We start from the raw sequence: 25,441 nt of genomic DNA, 5'->3' as shown, positions 1-25,441 counted from the left end.
TTATTGCCAAGACCATCTTTCTCTCTCCCCTCATCCTGTGAGGTGAATGCACTAACAGGAAATATTCAAAGCCAATTTCCACTATTGCTCAGCACAAAGCAATGGTTTTGGAGTGCAAACCAAACCCAGCCATTAATTTAATCTCTCACATTAAACAAGGCAAATCCAATTTAAAAGTTACTGCTTAACATGTGGGTTAGATATTGAATTAGTTCCGTACTCCATAGAATTCACATGCTTAAATTACTTAATGCATGTGATGCACAGAATTATCCTACTGGAAGCTTGGAGGTGGTGGGTGGACATGGAAGACTATAAAATAGCAAGAATAAACCTAATAGAGAATTTAAGATAAAGCTGTTTTTCCCAGCATTGTTACAATATGCATTTGGGTAATATATGAACTGGGGAAAGACGTGTAGCTTAGAGGCATCCAAGGTATGGTTAGGTGACAAAGGATTAGAGGACTTTCTATGGGACCACAGACCAAGTGGAGTGAGTGATCTATTTCTATTCTTTTTGTTCTATATAATTCTAAATAATGCAGAACAAGCAACTCTTTAAAATTTAATAATTCCTTACCTTTCTGAAAAAGGTTATGTAGACATTCTGCACTCTGAATTAACAAAGCCCAGATCTCCTCTTCCTCCAATGGCCCTCCCCGAACCTCCAGGGCTTCGGCCAGTGAAACGTGCATTTTTATCTAATTGTCAGAACAAAACTGGTTAAAAAAAGTACAAAGTATTTACATAGTTGTACCTTAAACTAAGCAATAAAACTGAACACTAAATGTTTCAAAAATATTTTGACAATTATGCTATTCTTAATAAACATTATGCAGAGCACTGAAAATGCAGTAAAACTTTAAAAAATAAGGAGGCAGGAATACTCCTCAATCCACTCAGCTCAGAATCAGATAAGTTGTTTATCAGGACTACGAAAGTACATTTTTCCATCAACCAATGATGTAGCTAAGAATAACTAGAATAAGGGTAAACCTATCAACATTAAGTGTACATTAAAACTTCGGATTCTCACTTATACAGTAAAGATCCAATAATCTACCTTCCAATTTTCCAGAAATTCCAATGGTTAAACATCTGGCTCAGCTGCTGAATTTTGCCATAGTCCATTAATTTTGATTGGTTCACTGGATTCCCTTTTCCAGCAGTCCCTTTAAATTCAACAGGTTCACTGGAAAATTTATTATAATACTGAACACATCAAAAAAATGGATTAAATAGGTGTTGTTGTATTTCATTCCCTATTATAACTCCAATATCTGCAATAATCCACTGGTCTGGCACCAAAGTCCCAAGCACTGAATTTCACTTTTTGTGAAATTAGGAAATCAGTTTCAGAGGTACTCAGGAAAAAAATAGAAAATACTGGAAACACTCAGCAGGTCAAAGAGGGTATGTTAAAAAGAAACAAACAACATATTAGATACAGGATTCCTTTGTCAGAATTCTGGAAAAGAGAATACAAATTAGTTTTCAGTAGAAGGGAAGGTGTGGGAGGCTGCGTAGAAGGGACTATTTCCGTTAGCTAATGTGGCAGAAGTCTTTGAATTGCTTTGCTTAAGCAAGGCCAGACTGTACTAATGGAAAAAGATCAGCCAAAGGTAGAAAAGATCTCATCTGATACAGATAAAGAAAGATAGTGTGAGCTAAAGCTGAAACATTTAATATCAAGTCTGGCTACAGTATCTTCAAATGGAAGGTGGTATGCTATTCCTTGTTTGCATTGGGCCTCAATATTAGAGTGCTGGAGTCCACAGACAGACAGATCAGAGCAGGAATGAAATGGCAGAATTAAAGCAGTAGTCCCCAACCACCGGGCTGCAAAGCATGTGCTACCAGGCCACGAGGAAACGATATGATTTGGCGATGTGAAACAATAGGAGTCAGCTGCACCTTTCCTCATTCCGTCATGCCCACTGTTGAACTTGAACACACGCGAGGTCATCAGTCGCCTAAACGCAGTGATACCCTAGCATCATGGATCACTGGTTGGCCTGGGGTAACCGGCCACGTGAGGCGGCCGGCGAGAAGTGCCGTTGCTACTGGCCTGGAGCGCGGACAGATGGGCGCCGCCTCTAAACCTGTTTAGCACACCGAATGTTCGTGGGGAACCCGGTGCTAAAATATTCGCAGACGACCTAATTCGGGCTCAGGGTTTCGTAAGTAGCAGAGCAGCTACCTCGCTGCGATCTACTGAAAGTCATCCCTCCAGCCAAACTTTTGTCGGCCAATAGTTCCTACCTACCTACGGGGAGGGGGGGGGGGGCACGGGCACATGCCCTGTCACACTCCTCACTCGGTCGGTCGCCCTCTTTGGACTGCGACCACCGTGGCCCCAGTACGGGGACCTCCGGCCCTTACCTTGTCCTCTCACTGGTGTGTTGCAATGATTTTATATGTTCATACGAAGAAAATACGCACTGTGTGTTTAATATCCAAACATTACTTAAATTAAAATGTTATGATGCTATTTACTTAAGTGAGTTATAATTGACTCATCACTATATTCATGCGAGGAAAATATGCACTGTGTGTTTAATATTAACTTCGTTAGATAACCCCTTTTAGAAACAAAATTCAGTGTGTTAGCCACTTATAAGTGACATATAGTTGACGTATCACCTATAATATAGGTCCTATGTTCCGGTTGTGATTAACACCCCCACCCCCCCACCCCCGTGTCGGCCAGTCCGCAAGAATATTGTCAATATTAAACCGGTCCGCGATGCAAAAAATATTGGTGATCCCTGAATTAAAGGGGCATACAACCAGCATCACTCCTGCTCACTGGAATAGGTGCTTCACAAACCAATCATCCAATATGCGTCTGATTTTGACAGTGGGCATGGACTCACTGGGCTGGGCTGGGCTGGGGGCCTGTGTAGTGTTGTATTACTTGATGACTTTATGACACCACTAAATGCAGCACATTACATTGGAATAAGTATAAATTAATTGCTGCTTTATTTGGAAAGACTGTATCCCTAGATGTCACGAAGGAAGAAATGTTGTACAACAAGTGTGGTTGGTGGGGATGGAACACAAAAATAGAAGTCAGCTTCAGCTCACCATGCCCTGCAAGGTTGTACCACCATTGAAGATGATCACGGCACTTCTGTGGTGGCCTCAGCTCCTCTTCTGCACACCCTCCTATTCCTCATTCTATCAAATATTTATCAAACATGACTTTAAATATTTCTAATGATCCAACTTCCACCAGTTACCAGGGAAGACAATTCTAGATATTCAGCTCCCTCTGCAAAAAAGAACTTCCAAGTGTTTCAGTTTTAAATGACTGGCCCTAAACAAGTACAGTAGTTATGTCCCCAGTAAAGGGAAAGCAAATTACAAGTTGTAAATGAAGTGATGTCTTTAAGGAAAGGGAATAAACATCTCGTGGTGGGATCTCACTAGAGCTAGTAGAAATTGCAAAAGGTGATCCATTAAATGTTAAGGCTAGTAGTGTTGAAGAAGAGAACCACTGCACCTCTGCTTTCACTGTCTGAGGAGATCGGTTAAAAGGAGATACGTGGGAAACAGATATAATGAAGACAGAGTCACAAATCAAGAATGAAGACATTTCAGAGGGAATATATCTCTCAGAGGGAAAGTGGAATATATTATCTCTGGGGAATTTCAACAGAGGCAGAAGAACTAAGATAATGAAGTCATTGCAAGAGGCAGTGGGAGGAAGTACAATCAAGATAACCATGGGAAACAGGAAAATGTCAGGGTATCTGTCCATAAACTGAAGCTCAAGAGAAAGTGGGTCATGCAGCAAGATGACCCAAAACACACAAGTCAGTCTACCCTACCAAAGAATGGTTAAAGCAGAAGAAATTTCACATTTTGGAATGGCCAAGTCAGTCCTGACCTTAATCCTACAGAAACTTTGTGGAAGAACTTGAGCAAGCAGTTCATGCAAGGAAGTGCACCAACAGCTCAGAGTTGAAGCAGTTTTGTAAAATTCCTCCAAGCTAATGTGCAGGACTGATCGACAGTTACCAGTAATGTTTGGATGAAGTTATTGCGGTACAAGGGGGTCTCAGCAGTTACTGAAAGCAAAGGTTCACATACTTTTCCCAACAAATACATGTAACATTGGATTATTTTAATAAATAAATGAAAAAGTATAATTTTTTGTGTTTTTTAAATGTGGTTCTCTTTAACTAGTTTTAGGATTTGTGTGAAGATCTGATCATTTTTGAGGTCATACTTATGCAGAAATCAAGAAAATTCTAAAGGGTTCACAAACTTCCTAGCACCACTGTACATACAAATGTCCACTGAGAAGTAAAAATCACTAACTCTTAAATTCCTTGCCTCTGGATCTTCCCAGACAGCTGCCATTGAACTCTGCCAGTTCTCAGTTCAGATCTGATTTAAACAGATTTCAGAGTGCACTACTCCTGCTGGAATGAGTTTATAGTTTTGAACATTAGCAGCAAGCAAATGGCAGAATGTGGATACTGATTTGCTTCCCAAATGTTGAGCGCTTCAACAGATTTGCCTTGCTTGTTATTCAGGGCATCCATTAATAAGCCCTTCCTCAGCAGAAACACTTAGTAAATGCTACATTCCACGAGGGTTTGCGCATTTTCTTTATTCCGCAAGATCTAAGCTGCCACCTATTCGAGGGAGGATTCAGTCACATGAAGGTATACTAGGAAACTAGGGTTATTCTTCCCTGCCATGACTTCTCACACTGATATTGAAACCAGAATGTCAAGCAGAGCAAAGGTATGGCAAGAGCCACTTTGCATTACATCAGTGGGGAATGCCACAGATAATCCTGAATATAAGATTCTGCTCTTTTCAGTGAATTCACTTAACTCTGTCTTTCACTTTATTATAACATGCTGAAACCAAAGAAGTAATTATTGTGTGATTACGTTTAAGGAATGAATGTAGTATGGCCCAAAGATGTGTCACTATATTGTTCTTTAGACAGTGTGCATTTAATTGCAAATTTTGCAGGTGTACCTTCAGCTCGCAAGGTATTATATAGTCTCAATTACTGAGGAAAGGCTAAAACGGTAAGGACTAGAAATTAAATATATTGAATTCAAAGAGTGAGAAGGTCCAACAAGACTTGAGAGTAACTGCATAGAATAGATGATGACCTTGGAACATTTCCAGCAGTGAAGCACTTCGAAAGTGCACCTACTGTTACACTGTACATAAACTCCAGTAATATGTGCACAGCAAACTTCATAATTAGTAATCTGATAATAACCCTGATAGCCTGTTCATCAAGTTCTAAAATACCAGGTATTAATGTCCAATTCTTATTGTGTTGCTTAACACAGCTTCACCTAGTGTTATTATTGTCACACGTCCTGAGGTATGGTAAAAACGTGTCTTGCATACTGTTCAACAGGTCAGTTTATTACGCCAGTGTATTTATTAAATTTAGTTAACGACACCACATGGATTAAGTCCTTCCAGCCACGCCACCCCAGCAACACCAATTTAAACTTAACCTACTGTTGGGACAATTTACAATGTAAACTACCCTGTACTTCTTTGGACTGTGGATGGAAACTGGAGCACCCAGGGAAACCAATGGATTCCAAGGGGTGGACGTACAGAGACTCCTTAAAGAGTACACCAGAATTGAACTCTGAACTCCAACGCCACAGAGCTGTAATCGCATCACATTAGCCACATCTTTTGTGTTTACTTATTATTTAGAATTACAGCAGGGTATCAAGGTCCTTCTGGCCAAAAAGCCCACGCTGCCCAATTACACCCGTGCGACCAACTAACCTCCTGACCTGTAAGCTTTTGGAAAGTGGGAAGAAGAATGGATTGTGGATTTCAGAAAGAGCAAGACAAGGGAACACACACCAGTCCTCAGAGGGATCAGAAGTGGAAAGAGTGAGCAACATCAAATTTTTAGCTGTCAACATCTTTGAGGATGTTGGGCCCAACATAACGATGTAGGTACAAAGAAGGCACAACATTAGGACTTTGAGGAGATTTGGCATGTCACCAAAGACACTCACAAATTTCTACAGATGTACAGTGGGGAGCATTTCAACTAGTTGCAACACTGTCTAGTGTGAAGGGGCTACTGCACAGGATCAAAATAAGCTGCTGAGAGTTGTAAGTGCAGTCATCTCCAGCATGGGCACTAACCTCCACTGCATCCAGGACATCTTCAAGGACCGATGCCTCAAAAAGGAGGCATCCATTATTAAGGACCCTCATCACCCAGGACATGCCCTCTTGGATCAGGGAGGAGCCTGAAGGCATACACTCAACAAATCAGCAACAGCTTCTTTCCCTCTGCATCAGATTTCTGAATGGACACTGAACCCATGAACACTACCTCACTACTTTGTTTTTGCACTACTCACTTAATTTAACTTTATATACAGTTCTTGTTGTTATTCACAGTTTTCATTATTATTATTGCAAAGTACTGCTGCCGCATAACAACAAAATTTCACAACCTATGCCGGTGATATTAAACCCAATTCTGATTCTGAATAGAGTAACCAGAGGAAATCCACAAGATCACAGGGAGTACATACAAATTCCTTGCAGACAGCAGCAAGGACTGAATCCAGGTCACTGGCATGGTAGCAGCATTATGCTAACTGTTATGCTACTGTGCAGCCCGAATATTCCAAGAAAATCAAATATAATGCTTTGCTGAAATATTATCCATAGAGATCTTGTAAAAACACAGAAATACAATGCCAATTTTTGATCAAATTAAGAATGGAACGCAGATTTCTTTTCCAACTTAGCAATTATAATTTCATGCTCTCAACACTCAGTCTGATAACCGTAGCTAAGACTAGCTGAGAGACTAAGCAGCTGCTTCACATCATATTACAGCCATGGGAAACTATCATTACAGTTCTCACCTTAAAAATTGTACAAATGTAGGTCAGGAAAGAAAACATTTCACTCTTACTGAATTAGACCAGTTTGTGCCCTCACCAGGACCCTTCAGCATAAAAAATATGACCTAGCTAGAATTATGTATCTTCTCATATTGACTCAATGTAATTGTTTGTACTCTTGGTGCCACGAAACACCACTGATTAAATACAACAACTTAAAATTCACGTGTCCATTATCCCTCACACCCGAAAGAAACCTCCACAAAATTCTGCTGAAGCATGGAGTTATAAAGCACAGAAACAAGCCCTTCAGTGCAACTCCATTCTTGGCCAAAAAATAGGTCTATCTGAGCTAATTCCAATTCCCTACCTTTGTCTCATATTCCTCCAAGCCTTTTCCATCCATGTCCAAATCTCTTTTAAACATTGTAACTCTACCTGCCTCTGCAGCTTCTTCTGGGGGCTCATTCCAGTTACCTGCCACTCTCAGTATGGAAAAAGTTGTCCCCCCAAACCCCCATCAGGTTCCTTTTGAAGCTCTTCCACTCACCTTATTTCTATGCCCCCACCCTTAGGAAAAGTCTGCAACTATTCACCTTCCAACCGTTTACTCACTTTATAATTTATTTTGTCAAAGGAGTTGTTCAAAGTCCATCAGGACAACATCCACCACACTGCTCTCAATCTTCTTCATTGATTCTTCAAAAATCTCTGACAAATTTGTGAGATGATTTCCCATGCAGAAAACCACACTGAATCTCCCTTATTCAAAAGCTGACAAACCTATTTCTATTGTAAGAGTGGCCAGTGAAGGAAATTGCACAAACTTGTGACGTCCAATATTACTGTTGAAGAGTTTTGAGTTTTCCAAGGAACACACACAAAATGCTGGAGGAACTCATAGGCAGCATCTATGGAAAAGAATATTGTTGACATTTTGGGCCGAAACCCTTCTTTTTTTGAAATATTATTTTCCATAGATGCTGCCTGGCCTGCTTGGTTCCTCCTGCATTTTGCATGTATGTGCCCCTTGGATTTTTCAACATCTGCAGATTTTCACTTGTTTGTAGTTTTCCAAGGAAAGTGATGATAGCCTCTTTGCATAATATGAGACTGCAGTTTTCTTCCTTCTGTTTGCTTAATAAATTCAGTTCTTCAAATACATCTGACAGGTAAAATATGTCAGCTGTTTTGCTACCTCATTTACATCATCAAGAAACGGAACTTTTAAGTGTGTTTTGGGAAGTTTCCTGAAGCTTTAAATAGATGGCCCGACTAGAGAGGGTGTCGTCGTCTGAACCCTTAGTGCCTAGGTGGCACATGGGGCCTCCACAAGGGTCTGCCGGTCTTTCACTCTGCTGCTCGCCGTTACTCAGTTCATGCCAACTTCTTTCAGTTCTGCTTCCACAGGTCTTCACCACAACATTTTGGGCCTGCCCCTACTTCGCTTTCCGTGTGGGGTCCACCTTAGTGCTACTTTTGCTAGTTGATCATTTGGCATTCTCATTACAAGGCCCAGCCATTTCCATCGTCTTCTTTTCACACAAACTGAGATTGATTCCATATTGCAAGATGTAAGCAAGTCTTGGTTTCTGATTTTCTCAGGCCAGAAGATCTTCTTGATACGTCGTAGACACTTTGTCTGGAACGTGTCCAGTTTCTTGCAGATGCCTTTTGTCATCTTCCAACATTCACTTCCATAAAGTAGCACGCTTAGGACGTTGCTTTTAAAAATTCTGATTTTGGTGTTGAATTTGAGTTGTGTGGATTTCCAAACTGCATTGAGGCTGCCAAAAGCTTGATTTACTTTAGATAGACTTGCTAATACGTCCTTACCAATATCTCCATCAGTGCTGACTTTACTCCCAAGGTACATGAACTCATTTACCTCTTCCACTTACTGATTATTGATGATTACTGGTTGGAGGTTGGAAGTGTTCATCTTCATGATCTTTGTTTTTCTCACTTGAATGTTCATCCCAAGTTGTGATGCATATGATGTAAGTCTGTCTGATTTCTCCTGAATGTCACAATGATAACTCGTTAGCAGACTGATATCGTCAGCAAAAACTAGGTCTTCAAGTGTTGAGGTAAGTGTCCATTGAATACCTGTTTCTTTTCTGTGATTGTTTCCCTCATAAGCCAATCCATTGCTAAAATGAAGAGCAAAGATGATAGGATACATCCCTGTTTAACTCCCGTGCATAACCCTGAAGCTTTCTGTCAGTTGCTTTCCACAAATCACCTTGCACTGAAAGTCGCTGTACATCATTTGGATAATGCTTACAATTTTTGGGGGAAATCCGTATCTTAGAATTTTCCCCAGAGTGTTTCTCGGTGGATACTGTCAAATGCTTTTTCAAAGTCCACAAATAGTACATAAAGATTGCTGTTCCACTCTGCAGATTGTTCGAGAATTTGTCTTAGTACGAATATATGGTCTATGCAAGATCGACAACTAGGGAGGGGTAGTACTTATTTTCTTGTCAGGAAATGAGGCTAGGAAAGTGTCTGAAGTGTCAGCGGGGAGATCTTGAGAACCAACGACTATCATTTTATTATGTTTAAAGTAGGTATGGGAAAAGATGGGACTGGTCCACAAATTAAAATTCTAAATTGGGGCAAGACAAATTTGAAGACATTAGACATGATCTTACACATGTTGATTGGGAGAGACTGTTTGCAGATAAAGAAATGCCTGGCAAGTGGGAGTATTTTACAAGTCACATAAGAAGAGTTCATTGACAGCATATTCCTATTGGATGGGCAAGACTGGCAGGATTAAAGGAACACAATGGAACGTGGGAAATTGAGGTAATGGTCAGGAAACAGAGGAGGCATGTGTCAGATCAAAGAGCTGGGAGAAAGTGAGTTACTTGAGGAATATAAAAGATGTAGGAGTACACTTAAGAAGAAAATCAGGAGGGCAAAAAGAAGGCATGAGATAACTTTGGCAGGTAAGGTTAAGGAGAATGCAAAATGACTGTACAAGTAGGTTAAGAGTTAAAACAGCTCTATTTCTATCTTTAATATCTTTCGGAAACAGCTCTATTTCTATCTTTAATATCTTTCGGAAACAGCTCTATTTCTATCTTTAATATCTTTCGGAAACAGCTCTATTTCTATTTCTATCTTTGGTATCTCTTTTTTCCCCTTCCAAGGTTATTTTGAAGACCCTGACATGGAGTTGCATGCTGATTTTGATTCTTTGCGGAAATGGGACCCGCTCTCAGGGTCTCACGACCAGCCGCTTTTTGATATGCCAAGAATGCAGCCCGGAAGACAACTGCGCCTTCAGGACACCAGTTTTCTGTGGCTCTGGAGGAGGCCGGATTCGAGGCCAGTGCAGCCGCCTGATGTGTCGTAGGACTACACGGAAGATCGAAAGCAGTGAACTGGCTGCTGGCTGTGTGCCCGAGACCCGAGTTCTTTGGGCACAGAGCTCGGAAAAAGCAACGCAACAGACTTTTAACATCATAAATTGGTAACTTGTTTTGTTATGTCTCCTCTCTGGCTGTGAAACAGGGACACGTCTTTTTCCCTTATTTGGGGGAGAGAGAGCCTGTGGTATGTCGAATTACCAAGTGAGCGAGTAGTATTTGGGGTACTGCAAGTCAGTGTCTTTACTGATGCTTTGCTGCATGCTCAAGTGCTCGGGGGGGGGGGGGTGCTGATGCTTTTTGCTGCTGGTGGGGGAGGGGGTCTCATTGCTTTGCTGCTGCTTATGTGTGAGGGGGGAGTTGGGGGGATTTGGGGGTTCTAACATTTAACTGTCATTCATTCTTTGGGGAACTCCTCTGTTTTCGTGGATGTTTGCGAAGAAAAAGCATTTCAGGATGTATATTGTATACATTTCTCTGACATTAAATGTACCTATTGAAATGTTAACTGGTGAAAGAATATATTCCCTTAAGGATCAATGCTGTCCTCTGTGCAAAACTTGAGAGATGCGCGAGGTGTTAAATGAATATTTCTTTTCTGTACTTACCATTTTGAAGTTCATGGAAGCTAAGGAATTAAGGGAAATCAATAGTGATGTTTTGGAATATCTACACTCAACAACTGGTGGTGTAAGGCAGTGGTTCTCAGCGTGGGCATTTACTGCTTTAATGAAATAGTACTAAAATATACAAATAAATATATTAATTGGAACCCTGAATGAAATGAACTGGGCAATATGCTAAATAATGCAAATGAGGCAGCAAAACTGGGACATATTTTACCTGTCAGATATATTTGAAGAAATGAATTTATTTAATAAACAGTCACAAGGAAAAACTGCAGTCTCATATCACGCAAAGAGACAATAACCACTTTCCTTGGAAAGCTCAAACTCTTCAGCAGTAATATTGGACGTCACAAGTTTGTGCAATGTCCTTCACTGGCCAATCTTTAAGAAGAATGGCAAGATGATGATCTAATTGTACAGCTCGCTCATTTAAAACAACTGCACACTGATATGGAGAGAAAACAGTCAATGTTCCGGGCCAAGACCCTTCTTCTGGACTGGAAAGGAAGAAGTCAGAGCACAAAGGTGGAAGGAGGGGAGAAAGCAGTACAGGGATGCAGGTGATAGGTGAAACCGGGAGAGGGTGAGGGAAAGAGCTGGCAACATGTTCCTTTTGAATGTTTTGAAATAAGAATGTCAGATATAATCTGCTCATTATGTACCAGTGATTATCAGAAATCCCTTACAAGATGAAAGTCTCATGATTGAAATGAATGATTTCAGAACTAAAAAAAATTTCTTGCAGCCCTTTGCTTCCCTATTGAATACCAAGTTGAACATACAAATGTAAAGCATCTTACACTTCTTTTCTTCTCCAGAATTAATTTGAATGTTGTTGTCCTCAATCATTCCGTTACCGCAGAAACAGAATGTCATTTTTTTTCCAAGTCAGTTTCAAAAATGGAGAAATAGCAATGCAAATGTGAGACAGTTATTCCGTTGCACACCCTAGTACTTGGTGATTCCAGACTGCAAAAGTTACTGCAAGCAATCTTCACAACAGGAAAAGAATCCAAACATTTGAAGATGATATACTGGCTTCCAAATAGCACCTCGCATACCAGAAAAGAAATAAACGTGAACAATCAGGGACAGAGCATTGGAAGCATGTTCCCACCAAGCAAACATTTAAAAACAAGCTCAGGAGGCAACTACAAGGTGATTAAATGTTTAAGACTTAGAAAGAGACTTGAAAAGAATTTTGCATCAGTAAACAAGACCATTAGTGAATAATGAAGGCTATGACTGAATTCAGTGAAACGTGGATCATGTCACCTAAAGTGCATAGGTTAACAAATCAGAGAAAAAAATAACACTGGAACATAGAACTTACAAAGTAGGTAAACCCCAGCTGAGGCACATAAACGTTTTTTTCACAAGCATTCAGAGGGCACAATCTACAAAAATTGCCAATTGCTTCAGAAAATACCTTTATAATATATCAGATTCAAGCTTTAATTAAAAAACTGTTAATTCAAAATAGACTACCTGCAGAACATGTTGTGAAATATAACCTCTTACAAGTAATGCAATGGAAAGAAATGTCAAATTATATCACAACGTTCAAGTGCCGGCATCCAGCATCTTTTATCTCTGTCCTAATACAAATAATCTAATGAAAACAAGCTCCTCGCATACATTCAATGTTAACATTATATATTGAAAACAAAGAGCAAAAACAGTATTGACAGTCTTTCAGAATCATTTTGAATCCTGAATGAATTGAGAACAATGTGGCTATTTTTTCCAAAGTTATGTGACAGCAAATTCCATCTACCCCAACACAAATACTCCACACTCATCACTTCCCCAGCTAAAAATAAAACCAATCTCAAAAATATTAATAATAAAATCTAGGAAGCACAAGATTCTTTAGAAAATCTATATTAGTTGAGTTCTGGTTCTAACACAAATCCCCTTCATTAGAAATTGTTGACTACTTGAGTAGGTAAGATACGTTTAGGAAATGCTGTAGGAGGTGGGTGATATTTGATTTAATTTCCTAATCTCACTCAAAAACATATTCAAAGCAAATGGATTAAACTTAACACTGATGACCATTAGTATCAGTACTTTATTAATCTAGTTACTCGGACGTACTAATACAAGGGAGCACAAGCAGCTGTAAGGAATCTTGCATGAATGACTACAATAATTGAGTATGGTCATGATCTTTACAACACTTTGATGTAAACAGGAACTTGGCACTCACCAGCAATACGTTCACTTACAAACTTCATACAAGTGATAGTGGAAAAACTGCTCTGAAAGCTGTGGGCTTTAATTTGGAGGAAAAACTTTTCGAAGTTGATTTTTACATCATGGCATATTAACTTTAAATTTATTGGTGCTATCATTGCAGAGGATGTGTCCTGAGCCCAGCACATAAATATAATTATGAAGGAAGCATGGCAGCGCCTCTACTTATGAGTTTGTGAAGATTCGGCGTAACATCTAAAACTTTGACAAACTTCTACAGAGTGTGGTGGAGAGTATATTGAATGTCCACATCACAGTCTGTATGGAATCACCAATGCCTTCAAACAGAAAATCCAACAAAAAGTAGTGGATAGGCTAAGTCCGTCGCAGGAGAGTAGCATCCATCTTCAGGAACCCCTGCCACCCAGGCCATACTCTCTTCTCACTGCTACCAAGGCAAGGTGGTACAGGAGCTTCAGGACTCACACCACCAGGTTCAGCAACAGTTATTACCCCTCAACCATCAAACTCTTGAACCAAAGGGGATAACTCCGTTCAACTTCACTTGCCCCATCTTTGAAATGGTCCCACAACCTGTGGACTCAACTTCAAGGACTCGTCAGCTCACGTTCTTGATATTTATTGCCTAGTTATTTATTATTACTTCCTTCTTTTTGTATTTGAACAGTTTGTTGTATTTTTGCACACTGGTTGAACACGCAAGTTAGTGCAGTCTTTCATTGATTCGATTATGGCTATTATTCTATCATGGATTTATTGAGTATGCCTGCAAAAATATGAATCTCAGGGTTGTATATGGTGACATATATGTACTTGGATAATGAATTTACTTTGAACTTAATACCATCACTATCTGTTACAGTGTAACAGTGGGTAAATGAAAATTTTAATTTCTCATCTTTGTATCAGTGCTTTCTCCACATTAATCCAACTCCATTTTCATACTTGTTCCCCAGCCATGGACTGTCAACGGCTAGTTAATTTTCTTAACTATTTATGAATTTCATCATTCACCCCTAACAACCCAAACTATGTAAGCCGTGAATAATTTTACTGATTAATCAACATTGATTTAAATGGATTATTTTTAAATCATGTGCTATGTGTTACAAATCCATTAATGATCACAATCACAAGTGAACTACATATTTTTTACTGTCAAAGAACTAGTTGTTAACTTACTTCACTTGCAACCTGATCATCCAAAGCACACCTACCTCCATCACCTCACACAATATAACTGGAATTCAGCTATCCATTCCTTCCATTTCTGGATCTGTTTGTAACCACAGATACACTGTAGCTGTGATGAAAATATGATTATTTGCCCCATTTCAAATCACATAACATCTCTCACCATAAGCACGTTCTTTCTCCTAAATTCATTCACTGACTATGACCATAACCGGCAAAGTCAGCACTTAGTGCTCATACCCAGATGGCTCAAATCATATCCAAGAGCTATTCAGATTCAACTGCATAGGCGTGGGACTGGAAACATAGGTAAATCAGACTGTGTAAGCAATGGTTGACTTAGTAAAGCACTGATTACTCAACCAGGAACATGCATAATCTCCCTTGCTATCACCATATGCTTCAAATGTTTATTCATTTTCACTCCTACTGATCATCTTAAAGACCACCCAGCCAATCTCTCTATTCCCTATTCATCTCATCTAAACATTTCACAATTTTAAATGTACAGTATCTATCAAATCCTTCAGGCTCCAATGCTCCCATATCTTGAAATCTCAAGCTCTCCTCAGAACTTTGATTTAATTTACCTAAAGTAATCTCCCTCACATCTGTCACATAATTCTAACAGATGGATAGTACAGCACAATATTGTTCTAAGCTCTACACAACTTATTCATGATTTCTTTATTTTAGTATTCTGCACTCCCAATTATTTCATAGTTTCAACCATCTGCAATTGCTTTTAATGAATCAAGATTTTGCATCCAGTGTTAGGGACCTTTTCTTATACTTAAATACTAAATTTTCAAAATGGACTCATCCACCCAAAGGCTAACCAATCCAAAAACAAGGCTATTACTGCATTTCCTACTGAGGTTTTATAAAATTAGCTCATTGACAAACTGAGCAGCTCAAATTCAGTTTTCTATTAAGGTCTGAAAATATCTGGTTGTCAACGCACCTGTGCAATTGCGACCATGATACCTCAATGTCCTTTGTTTTTAGATCATCTCTGCTGGTTGGATCACTAGATTTTCCTACACCATTATGTCCCCTCTGTTACGTACCCCGTAACTGGGTCACTTACCAGCAAAGATAGAGAGGTCCGTTGAAGTCTGATGGTACTATTTTTAACAGTATTTATTGATAGAAATACACAAAAATAATATCAATGCAAACACACAGATAATATACGTCGTGAATACTAAACCTACAAGTATCTGGGAGTACAGTTAGACGAGAAGCTAGACTGGACTGCCAACACAGATGCCTTGTGCAGGAAGGCACAGAGTCGACTGTACTTCCTTAGAAGGTTGGCGTCATTCAATGTCTGTAGTGAGATGCTGAAGATGTTCTATAGGTCAGTTGTGGAGAGCGCCCTCTTCTTTGTGGTGGCGTGTTGGGGAGGAAGCATTAAGAAGAGGGACGCCTCACGTCTTAATAAGCTGGTAAGGAAGGCGGGCTCTGTCGTGGGCAAAGTACTGGAGAGTTTAACATCGGTAGCTGAGCGAAGGGCGCTGAGTAGGCTACGGTCTATTATGGAAAACTCTGAACATCCTCTACATAGCATCATCCAGAGACAGAGAAGCAGTTTCAGCGACAGGTTACTATCGATGCAATGCTCCTCAGACAGGATGAAGAGGTCAATACTCCCCAATGCCATTAGGCTTTACAATTCAACCGCCAGGACTTAAGAACTTTTTAAAAGCTATTATTAATGCTTTTTGAGATAGTGATTTAGATGCATATCATATTTTTTTACTGAGTTAAGTATTGTATGTAATTAGTTTTGCTACAACAAGTGTATGGGACATTGGAAAAAAAGTTGAATTTCCCCATGGGGATGAATAAAGTATCTATCTATCTATCTAAAAGCGCGGGTATAATAATAATCAATAAGAAATAAGCTGTATCATTGTCTAGGGGATAATGAATTGTCCAATGGAAATATATAGTTCGTTCAGTTCATACAGGCTGCAGCCGTTGGGGACCCTGTGTGGCAATTGTTGGAGAGAGAGACGGGTTAAAACTTGCCCATTCCGTTTATGATGTCAATCCTTCGAGAGTCATTGGGAGTTGAGTTCCCCGTTGTTAGCTAAAAACCGTTTTTCCGTGGCAAAGGTCACCGATTCCGGGCAAATGGAAGCGGACGCACGTGGCCTTCCACCGGCTTTCGCTATTACGGGATCGCTAGCGTTTCTTCTGGTGCGTCTGAGGGGCTGTTCCCACAGACCCTCTTTTTATCCTGACTCACAGGGTCTCAGGTGTCAATCAGGTTGGGGATGATGCAATCCCTCCACCAACCTCCTCCTTGGTTCATTGCCTGGGGCTTTGATTGCATCGTACAGGATGCAATACACAAGTCCGTCTCCAAGAGACAATAGCCGGTATCAATGGGTCCGCCTTTCGGAGGCCAGGACACATTCCAACCCTTTTGTGGATTCTGCATGCCTTTCTCTCATTTCCTGTGTCCCCTGAACTGACTTAATAGTGATCTTGCGATTCTCACAAAGGAGGGGGCTACCCCGCACCCTTCGGCCCCTCAGAGCTATGGCACATTCGTAACACCTCCACATCTCTCCATTGATCCATTCTTTGGTATCACTCTCTCAATCCATTCCAAGAGAGTCTCCACATACCAAGCAATTCTGCTTGTTCCTCTTTCGATAGGTTTTCCAGGGGAGAAAAATCACTGCAGGTAGAGCATATTACTAACACCTACAGAATGATATACATTACTGAAGCCTCCAGGCATAGAATCGTTCAACATTAGACACTTGTCCCCTGACATTGTGCTCATCCTGATGCCAATTTATATTAAAGGTCCTCCCCCTGTGTATTATCCATATCCCTCCATTCCCTTCAGATTTGTGTGTCTATTGAAAAGCCTCTTACCCTCCAACAAACTGCCTGCTTCCAATACTACTCCTCCTCACTCAATCCAGGTACCTACCATGCTCTGTGTAAAAAAATTTTGCCCCTCATGTCCTCTTTAAACACCACTTCCTCCCCCCCCCCCCACCATCCTTAAAAGCCACATTCTCAGGTCTCTGACATTTCTACTCCGGGCAACAAACTGACTGCCTAACCTTTGTTTGCCTCTCATAATTTTAAATACCTCAATCAGGTCTCCCCTCAGCAAACTGACACTCTAGGAAGATCAAGCCATGTTTGTCCAAGCTTCCTTTATGCTGTAGCTCTTTCCATAAATCCATCCTTCATATAATGGGCTGATCAGAATTTCACACAATACTCCAAATGTGGTTTGACTTAAGGTTTATATAGCTGCAGCATGACTTCCTTACTCTTAAACATAACACTCCTACCAATGAAGGCAAGCATGCCATGTCTTTTATCACTTTATCTAGTTGTGTAGCCATGTTCAGTGATCTAGGGACCTGGACCTCAATACTATTAAAGGGTCTAACATTTACGCTATATTCTTCCTTTTCATTTGTCTCCCAAAGTGCAACACCTCACACTTGCCCTCATTAAACTCCATCTGCCATTTCTTTGCCCATGTCTGTAATTTATTAATATCGCACAGAATTCTTGGAATTCGCAGTGCCACTCATCTTGGTGTAACTTGTTAATTCAACCACAGACATTTTTATCCGAATCATTCATATGCATCAAAAACAGAGATCCTTGCAATGATCCTTAAAGAGCACCTCCAGCAAGATTACTTCCCAATACAAAAAAAACCTCTACCCCACAAATGTTGCTTAATCATCCAAGAAAATTATTGGATATTGCAAAAATCAAAGTATCTTAATGCTTGGGTTTCTTCCAGTGCCAAATTCCACCACTGCATATGGAGTCCACATGCAACCTACCCGGAGACTTTACCTAATTTTCTCGGTCTTGTTACTTGCTTGTAAAATATTTTCAAACCCTCATCTGTAAGTGGTTACCCAAACAATTTCATCCTTTCCTTTCTCATATTGTTTTTCTTTCTTCTGCTGTTACTGTACTGTTAAATGTGTTTCTTTTGAATGTGAATAATAGGTCAATATAAGTAAATAAAAATATCTTCAGGTAATAGAAATACAAAAAAAAATCAGAAACTACTGGGAACAGTCAGATCAGGCTTTATCTGTGGAAAGAGGACAGAGTTAACCGCAAAAGTGAAAAAGATTATAGGGCAGAGACCTACATTCAGTCAGGATTGATCCTAATCTTCCATTTCCTACCACTTTAATTCTCCGTTAGACTTCTATCTCTGTCATGGCATGTTGTTGAGTGCCATCAAGTCACCCTGTGAATAGTGTAGTTGTCCATAGGGTTTCTGTGGCAAGATAGAAAAGTAGATTGCCAGTTCTTTCTTCCATTCAGATACTGCTGCTTACCAGGTTGGGACCCAGCTGGATTCGAACTCAGGACTGACTATCTGCCTCAAAGTCCAGTGATGATGGCACTACACCACCGATCACAGCATACTGCACTATTAAAATGAGGAACCACATAAGCTGGAGGAACAGCATATCATCTTCTGCCTGCAAACAATGCCAATATCAAATTCTCCAATTGAAACTCCTATTATAGTGCATTGCACTTATGTGACACACTGTCCCTTGAACGACTTGACCCCAGCTTCAACATATCAAATATATTCCCTTTGTCCTCTCAATCTTTTACCTCACTTTCTCTGCAACTCTGCAGCAGCTCAAATGCCATTTATAAATTCACTGATAGCATAACTGCTGATGGCATAATCTCAAATGGTGATGAGAAAGTATACTGGAGTGAAATAGATCAGCTGGTTGAGTGGCATTGCAACAAATACCTTACGTTTAATGTCAGCAAAAAACCAAGAAAGACCAAGAAAGTAACTGCGAACTTCAGGAAGGGAGATCACACACCAGACTTTATTTGAGGAGTGAGTGGTGGAGCAGTTTCAAGTTCCTGAATATCTATCTGGGGCCCAACATATTGATGCATTTACACCAAAGACATGCCAGTGGCTATATTTCATTAGGAGTTTGAGGAGATTTGGTATGCTACCAAAGACATTGGCAAATTTCTACAGATGTATCATGAAGAACATTCTAATTGATTGCGTCACTGTCTGGTATGGAAGCATCAATGCACATGATTGGAAAAAGCTGCAAAGGATGTAAATTAAAATAGCTCCACATTGGACCCTAGCCTCCCCACTATCAAGGGCATCTTCAAAAGGTGACACCTCAAAAAGGCAGCATCTATCATAAAGGACCTTCACCATCAACAACATGCCTTCTTATTATTACTGCCATCAATGCGGTAGCACAGGGGTCTGATGATGCACACATAACGATCCACCACCAGATTTCTGAATGCTCTGTGAATATATTTTGCTCTCAATTTGCAAGCATTTTTTTAAAAATATATTTGTATTTGTAGTCATTTTTTTAATGTATTACACTGCACTGCTGCCACAAAACAAATTTCATGACATACATCAGCAATAAACCTGAACCAAATCAGATTCGGACTTAAAACTAACTTTTGACAAATGAAGATAAAGAGACAAAATAAAGATTGACAAAACTTATAACCATATTTGTTTCAACTCAAAATCACAATGACCAACTTTCCTCCAAATGTTGTGTTACAGTGTTGCTTCTGTGATATGTTACTGTTTTGTAGAGATCTTTTACACATAAATTCATGTTAAATAATCCCACACATTTTGGTCATAAAAGTGTCTCAGGCATTGAAATAGTAATCAAACACAAAGCAACTGAAATGAAAAGCCAAATGTGTACCAAGCAGATTTAAGGCATTCCACTATCTAAGCCTTGGGAATTAATTTAGGTAATTATAAAGAGAATGAAAGCCCCAACGGGTTTCAAGATAAAGATTAAAGGTTAGCTTTATTTCTCATATGAACAGTGAAATGTGTCATTTGTGTCAACAACCAACAATGTCTGAGGATGTGCTGGGTGCAGCCGGAGGTGTTGCCATGCTTCAATCGCCTACACAGCATGCCCATCACTTATGAATCTTAGCCCGTACGTCTCTCACAAAATCATTCCATCCTCCCCAACCAATGTGAGAGCATCCTTCAGAAGGGTGAATGCACAGAAATCATCTAGCCCAGACAAGGTATCTGCCAAATACTGAAGACCAGTGCGAATCAATTGGCTGGGACATTCACTGATATCTTTAACCTTACAATTTGGCAGTCTGTGGTATCCATTTGCTTCGAGCAGGCTTTAGTTAAACCGGTACCCAAGAAGAACGAAGTAACCTGCCTCAAAGACTATCATTCAGTTGCACTTACATTCACGATGAAGTGTTTTGAGAGATTGGTGATGAATCAATCCTACTTGAGGAGTGATTTGGATCAACTCCAATTTGCCTACTGTCACAACAGGTTCATCTGGATAGTAAAGATGCATATATCGGCATGTTCCTTATTGACTACAACTCTGCATTCAACACCATCATCCCATTGAAATTACGGTAATCAATAATCTCCCAAGACCTTGGCTTCAATACTGCCTTGTGCAACTGGATCCTCAATTTCCAGTCAGTTTGGATTGGCAATGTCATCTCCCCCAGCAATACCAAACAGCTGACTGTTGACTCCATGAGGAAGGAACGGAAGGTCCGTGAGTCAGCCCTCATCGGGCGATCACAGGTGGAGAGGGTTAGCAACTTTAAATCCCTAGGCATTATTATTTCAGAGGATCTGTCCTGGGTCCAGTACGTAACTGCCATTACAAAGAAGGCATGGTAATACCTTTACTTTCTCAGAAGTTCGCAAAGACATTGAAAATCTTCTCTTGAAGTGTATACATCATTGCCTGGTACGGAAAACCAATCCCCTTAAATGGAAAAGCTTACAAAACGTAGTGGGTACAGCTCAATCCATCACAAGTGAAGCCCTCCACACCACTGACCACATCTACAGGGGGCACTGTCTCAAGAAGGCAGATTCGATCATCAAGGGCCCCCATCATCCACCCCATGCTTTCCTCTCACTGCTGCCATAAGGAAGGAGGGACCGGATCCCATGGTCCCAAGCCATAGGTTCAGGAACAGTTATTACCCCTCAAACATCACTCTTGAACCAAAGGGAATAATTTCACTCACCCAAACACTGAACTTATCCCACAAACCATGTCCTCACTTTCAATGACTCTACAACTCATGTCCTCAATGCTTATTGCTTATTTATTTATTATTATTTTGATTTTTTTTCTCTTTTTATTTGCAGTTTGTTGTTTTTTGCACTTTGGTTGTTTGTCCATCTTTGTTGTCTGCGGTTTGTCATTGATTCTACTCTGCGTCTTTGTATGTACTGTGAACGTTCACAGAAAAGTGAATCTCATAGTAGTACGGTATATGGTGACATATATGTACTTTGATAACAAATCTTCTTTAAACTTTCGATATTGCCCTGCTGCCTGGGTTGTAACAACTTTAAACATCAAATTTAATACAGTGGATTCTGGTTAACTGCTCCATTGGTTAATCAGGGCAGCCACTTACTTGGGACAACTCTTAAAGAACAAAGTAAATAGGGAAAATAGCTGGGACTCCCTTCGTATACTTGGGGCACTACGCTGCTTAATTGGAGCAGGAGACTTTTGCCAAACATTTTCCAGCCAGTGCCAGTCGTGCGCACATCATGTTGCTGTTAGACACCATACCATGCTTAGACTGAACAGCTTTTAAATAGCATCACTTGCATATTTATGTTCAAAAAAGCAATGATTTTTTGTTACTGATAGTTGGTGAGTAATAAAAAAGTAAACTATTTAGAACTACTTTGCTCATAGCAGTTTCAAGCATACAGGCTTGGAGATACCAGAAACAGCCGGGAGCGAAATGTAACAATTTCACTACTTCAACAAGCTAGGAACTACGAAGAGATTGATGGTATGGAGAAATACTTTGAATGGTACAAAGAAAATGAAACCTTGGAGGATGCAACCATCAAAAGCTCTGCTTGAAGGCAGACTGTTATTTCCACTGGGTGTCTGCACTGACTTTGTTCACTTACAGTCAATCAAAAGAACACAGCAGATGAATTCCAACATCGACAACTATTAGGAACTAATACAAAGTTTTATAGTGTTGTAGAAGTATTTTAATTTCTTCTGCATTTCATTTAAATGTATAAATTGTTACCCAGTTAAATAGTAGTTTGTCTTTCATTGTATAGCTTTTTAACTATTTCTACTATTTAAACTTCGGGTTATTGGGAGATTTACTTAACTGGGCCAAGATATACTGATCTCTATGTGTCCCAATTAACAGGAATCCACTGTATTTATTTACTAACAGATCTGAAATGCACAAGATGAAAATCACCACTTAAATAAGACTTTGACTTATTCTTATCTAATACACGTTCTGATAACGTGCCTCTTCAGATCCCACCCCACTGTACCTCTGAACGAAAACACAAAGAATTATTATGGAGATTTTTTAAAAAGTAATTCCTTGCAATTCTTAACTGTAATTTACGCAATCTGTACAAACCACGGGTAACATTTTACACCAAACGTGCAAGTGACTATGATCTCACTCTGTATTTTTTACGAAAACAACATGATTGAAACTTCAGAAATGGCTAGTCAAAAGCAACCCTGCCTCTTATCTACAGAAGTCTCAATTTGAAGAATACTCTGAAATGCTCATAAAAATCTTCCTAACAATTCAACCCACCCCATCCAATTGGGGGGGGGGGGTCGGTAATGTAAGTTTTTTAATGAAAGGAAAGCAAACAACGAGAAAAACGGGGGAATGTATTGTTCAGTATCAAATAGGGAATATCCAATTGCTATCAACATCGTCTTGGCTAGTTGGTCTCGATGGACCGAGTGGCCTATCTGCTGTTATGTCTTGTGCCCTTATAATGCAAACTAAAACTAGACCCGGGATGTTTTGACCCATTTGTGCTTGTTACACTCCCCCCCCCCCCGCCCCCGTCACAAACACTGGAACAATTTCTCCCAAACGTGCTCCCACACTGGCTCTGATACCTACCATATACTCGTACTCGCTTGTTTTGAAGTCGGGGTTCGCCTCCTCCACACCATCCGTTTAAACACCCTCGACTGGAACAAATCCACCTAGTCTTGCAACTCATCAGCAAGTTGCAGCAAGTTGCTCCCGAGGCATTGCGGTCTTGGTCCTCAGCGCAACAGCCGCCGCCGCCGCCGCATCTCCGCACAGGAAGCCGCTGAACATCTCACAAAACATTGGGACTTTTCAGAGCCGGAGAACCCGGCCACAGCAACTCCAGAATGTTCTCCTTTGAGCAGGGGTCCTCCTTCCCCCGCGCTGCACGCCCGCTCCGGCTCCGGCTCCGACTGCGGTCCGATTGTTTGCAAGCCGGTGTCGAGCGAGCGGACTTGGCAACGCGGTACGCGTGCGCATCGCTCAGCGCCCACCTACTGCGTGCTGGGAGACAACTTCTCACGGCTTCCAAAACCAGCTGTGTCGGCCGGTGGGCGTCGATCTTTCTCACAGTGAGGAGATTCATGTCAGGGCAGGTAGCTGTGCATATGGTAATTTTAACAGTGATATCATTTAATGAGGCGTGTGTTCGACACTCTGAAAGAATAACATTGGACAGTTTGTATTGTTGCAAAAGACTGGGGGTGATAGCAATCTGAAACAGAAAATTCTGCAACCAGAAAACAGAATTCACTTTAGGTCAAGTATTTTATATCGGATTATTGCAACTTTTAAGAAAGTACATCACTGCGTGTAGAACCTGCTCCTGAATGGACATCACTACTGTGATACAGTACCTGATTTCAGACAAATCGGAATGCCGGAGGTACCTTCACACATACAGCAAAGGATTTTGAAGTCAAATTGGATCAGTTAGGGATGGCATTTGTGTCTATCTTTGATCAATTGTGTTCAATTCATTTGTAAGAAGTTATAGAATTCCAACACGCACACTCACCGCCTGATGTGATTCCATAAAAGTTATTGAGATAGAGAAAGAGGAGGTTAATCTTTCAGTTTTGTCAGAAATGAGAAATGTTAGGGGTAGTACATTTTACTTAAATTTCACGTTACAGTACTTTAATGAAGTACCAGCCACTGAAGTTGAGAGTTCTTTTTTGTCTGCCCTCTGCCATTTCATAGAATCACGGAATCTTAGAGCGGAGAAAGATTATCTCTTAATTCATGTCGACGATTATGCTTATCTGTGCAAATCCTGTTTCCCTGCATTAGATCCATTAAAGTTCAGAGTAAGTTTATTATCGAAGTCCATATATGTCACCATATACAACCATGACATTCATTTTCTTGTGGGCATACCCAATAAATCCATAATAGAATAGTGACCATAATAGAATCAATGGAAGACTGCACCGATTTGGGCTTTCAACCAGTGTGCAAAAGACACAAGCAGCACAGATACAAAAAGAAATAAATAATAATAAATAAACAAATGGGTAATAAATATCAAGAACATGAGATGAAGAGTCTTTGGAAGTGAGTCCACAGGTTGTGGGAACATTTCAGTGACGGGGGCCAGTGAAATTATCCCCTTTGGTTCAGGAGCCTGATGGTTGAGGGGTAATAACTGTTCCTGAACCTGGTGGTGTGAGTCTTGAGGCTCCTGTATCTTCTTCCTGAAGGTTGAGGGGTGATGATAACTGTTCCTGAACCTGGTGGCGTGGGTCTTGAGGCTCCTGTACCTTCTTCCTGAAGGTTGAGGGGTGATGATAACTGTTCCTGAACCTGGTGGCGTGGGTCTTGAGGCTCCTGTACCTTCTTCTTGATGGCAGCAGCCAGAAGAAAGCATCTAATGGGCGGTGAGGGTCCTTGATGATGGATGCCGCTTTCCTGTTACAATGTTTCATGTCGATGTGCTCAATGGCTGGGACCCCTGATGGACTGGGCTACATCCATTACTTTTTGTAGGATTTTCTGTTCAAGGGCATTGGTGTTTCTGTACCAAGTTGTGATGCAGCCAGTCAATAAGCTCTGCACATCTAAAGAAGATTGTCAGAGTTTTAGATTTCATGCTGGATCTTCGCAAACTTAAAGGAACTAGAGGTACTACTATGCTTTCGCAGTAATTGCACTTACATGCTGGGCCCAGGACAGGTCTTCCAAAATAATAACACTGAGGAATTTAAAGTTGCTGACCCTCTCCGCCTCTGATCCCCCGA

The 25,441-nt window shown here is 40.5% G+C and overlaps 1 protein-coding gene across 2 annotated transcripts in view; it reads right to left on the bottom strand.

Moving 5' to 3' along the window:
* The window catches only part of ptpn13 (protein tyrosine phosphatase non-receptor type 13), a 294,978-nt gene extending 271,328 nt beyond the window's left edge, over positions 1 to 23,650 (bottom strand). For both annotated transcript variants that reach the window (XM_073065248.1, XM_073065249.1), the window contains exons 1-2: positions 23,289 to 23,650; positions 583 to 703 (exon numbers count right to left, since the gene is read on the bottom strand). In XM_073065248.1, the coding sequence (XP_072921349.1) occupies positions 583 to 703; positions 23,289 to 23,291 (124 nt within the window). In that variant the 5' untranslated portion in view covers positions 23,292 to 23,650. The remainder of the gene's footprint in view (positions 1 to 582; positions 704 to 23,288) is intronic.
* Positions 23,651 to 25,441: the final 1,791 nt, after the last annotated feature.

The sequence above is a fragment of the Hemitrygon akajei genome, chromosome 13, assembly GCF_048418815.1.
Source record: "Hemitrygon akajei chromosome 13, sHemAka1.3, whole genome shotgun sequence".
Classification (NCBI taxonomy): Eukaryota; Metazoa; Chordata; class Chondrichthyes; order Myliobatiformes; family Dasyatidae; genus Hemitrygon; species Hemitrygon akajei.
Note: the sequence above shows the minus strand (reverse complement) of the source record. Positions and strands in the feature narration are given on the sequence as shown.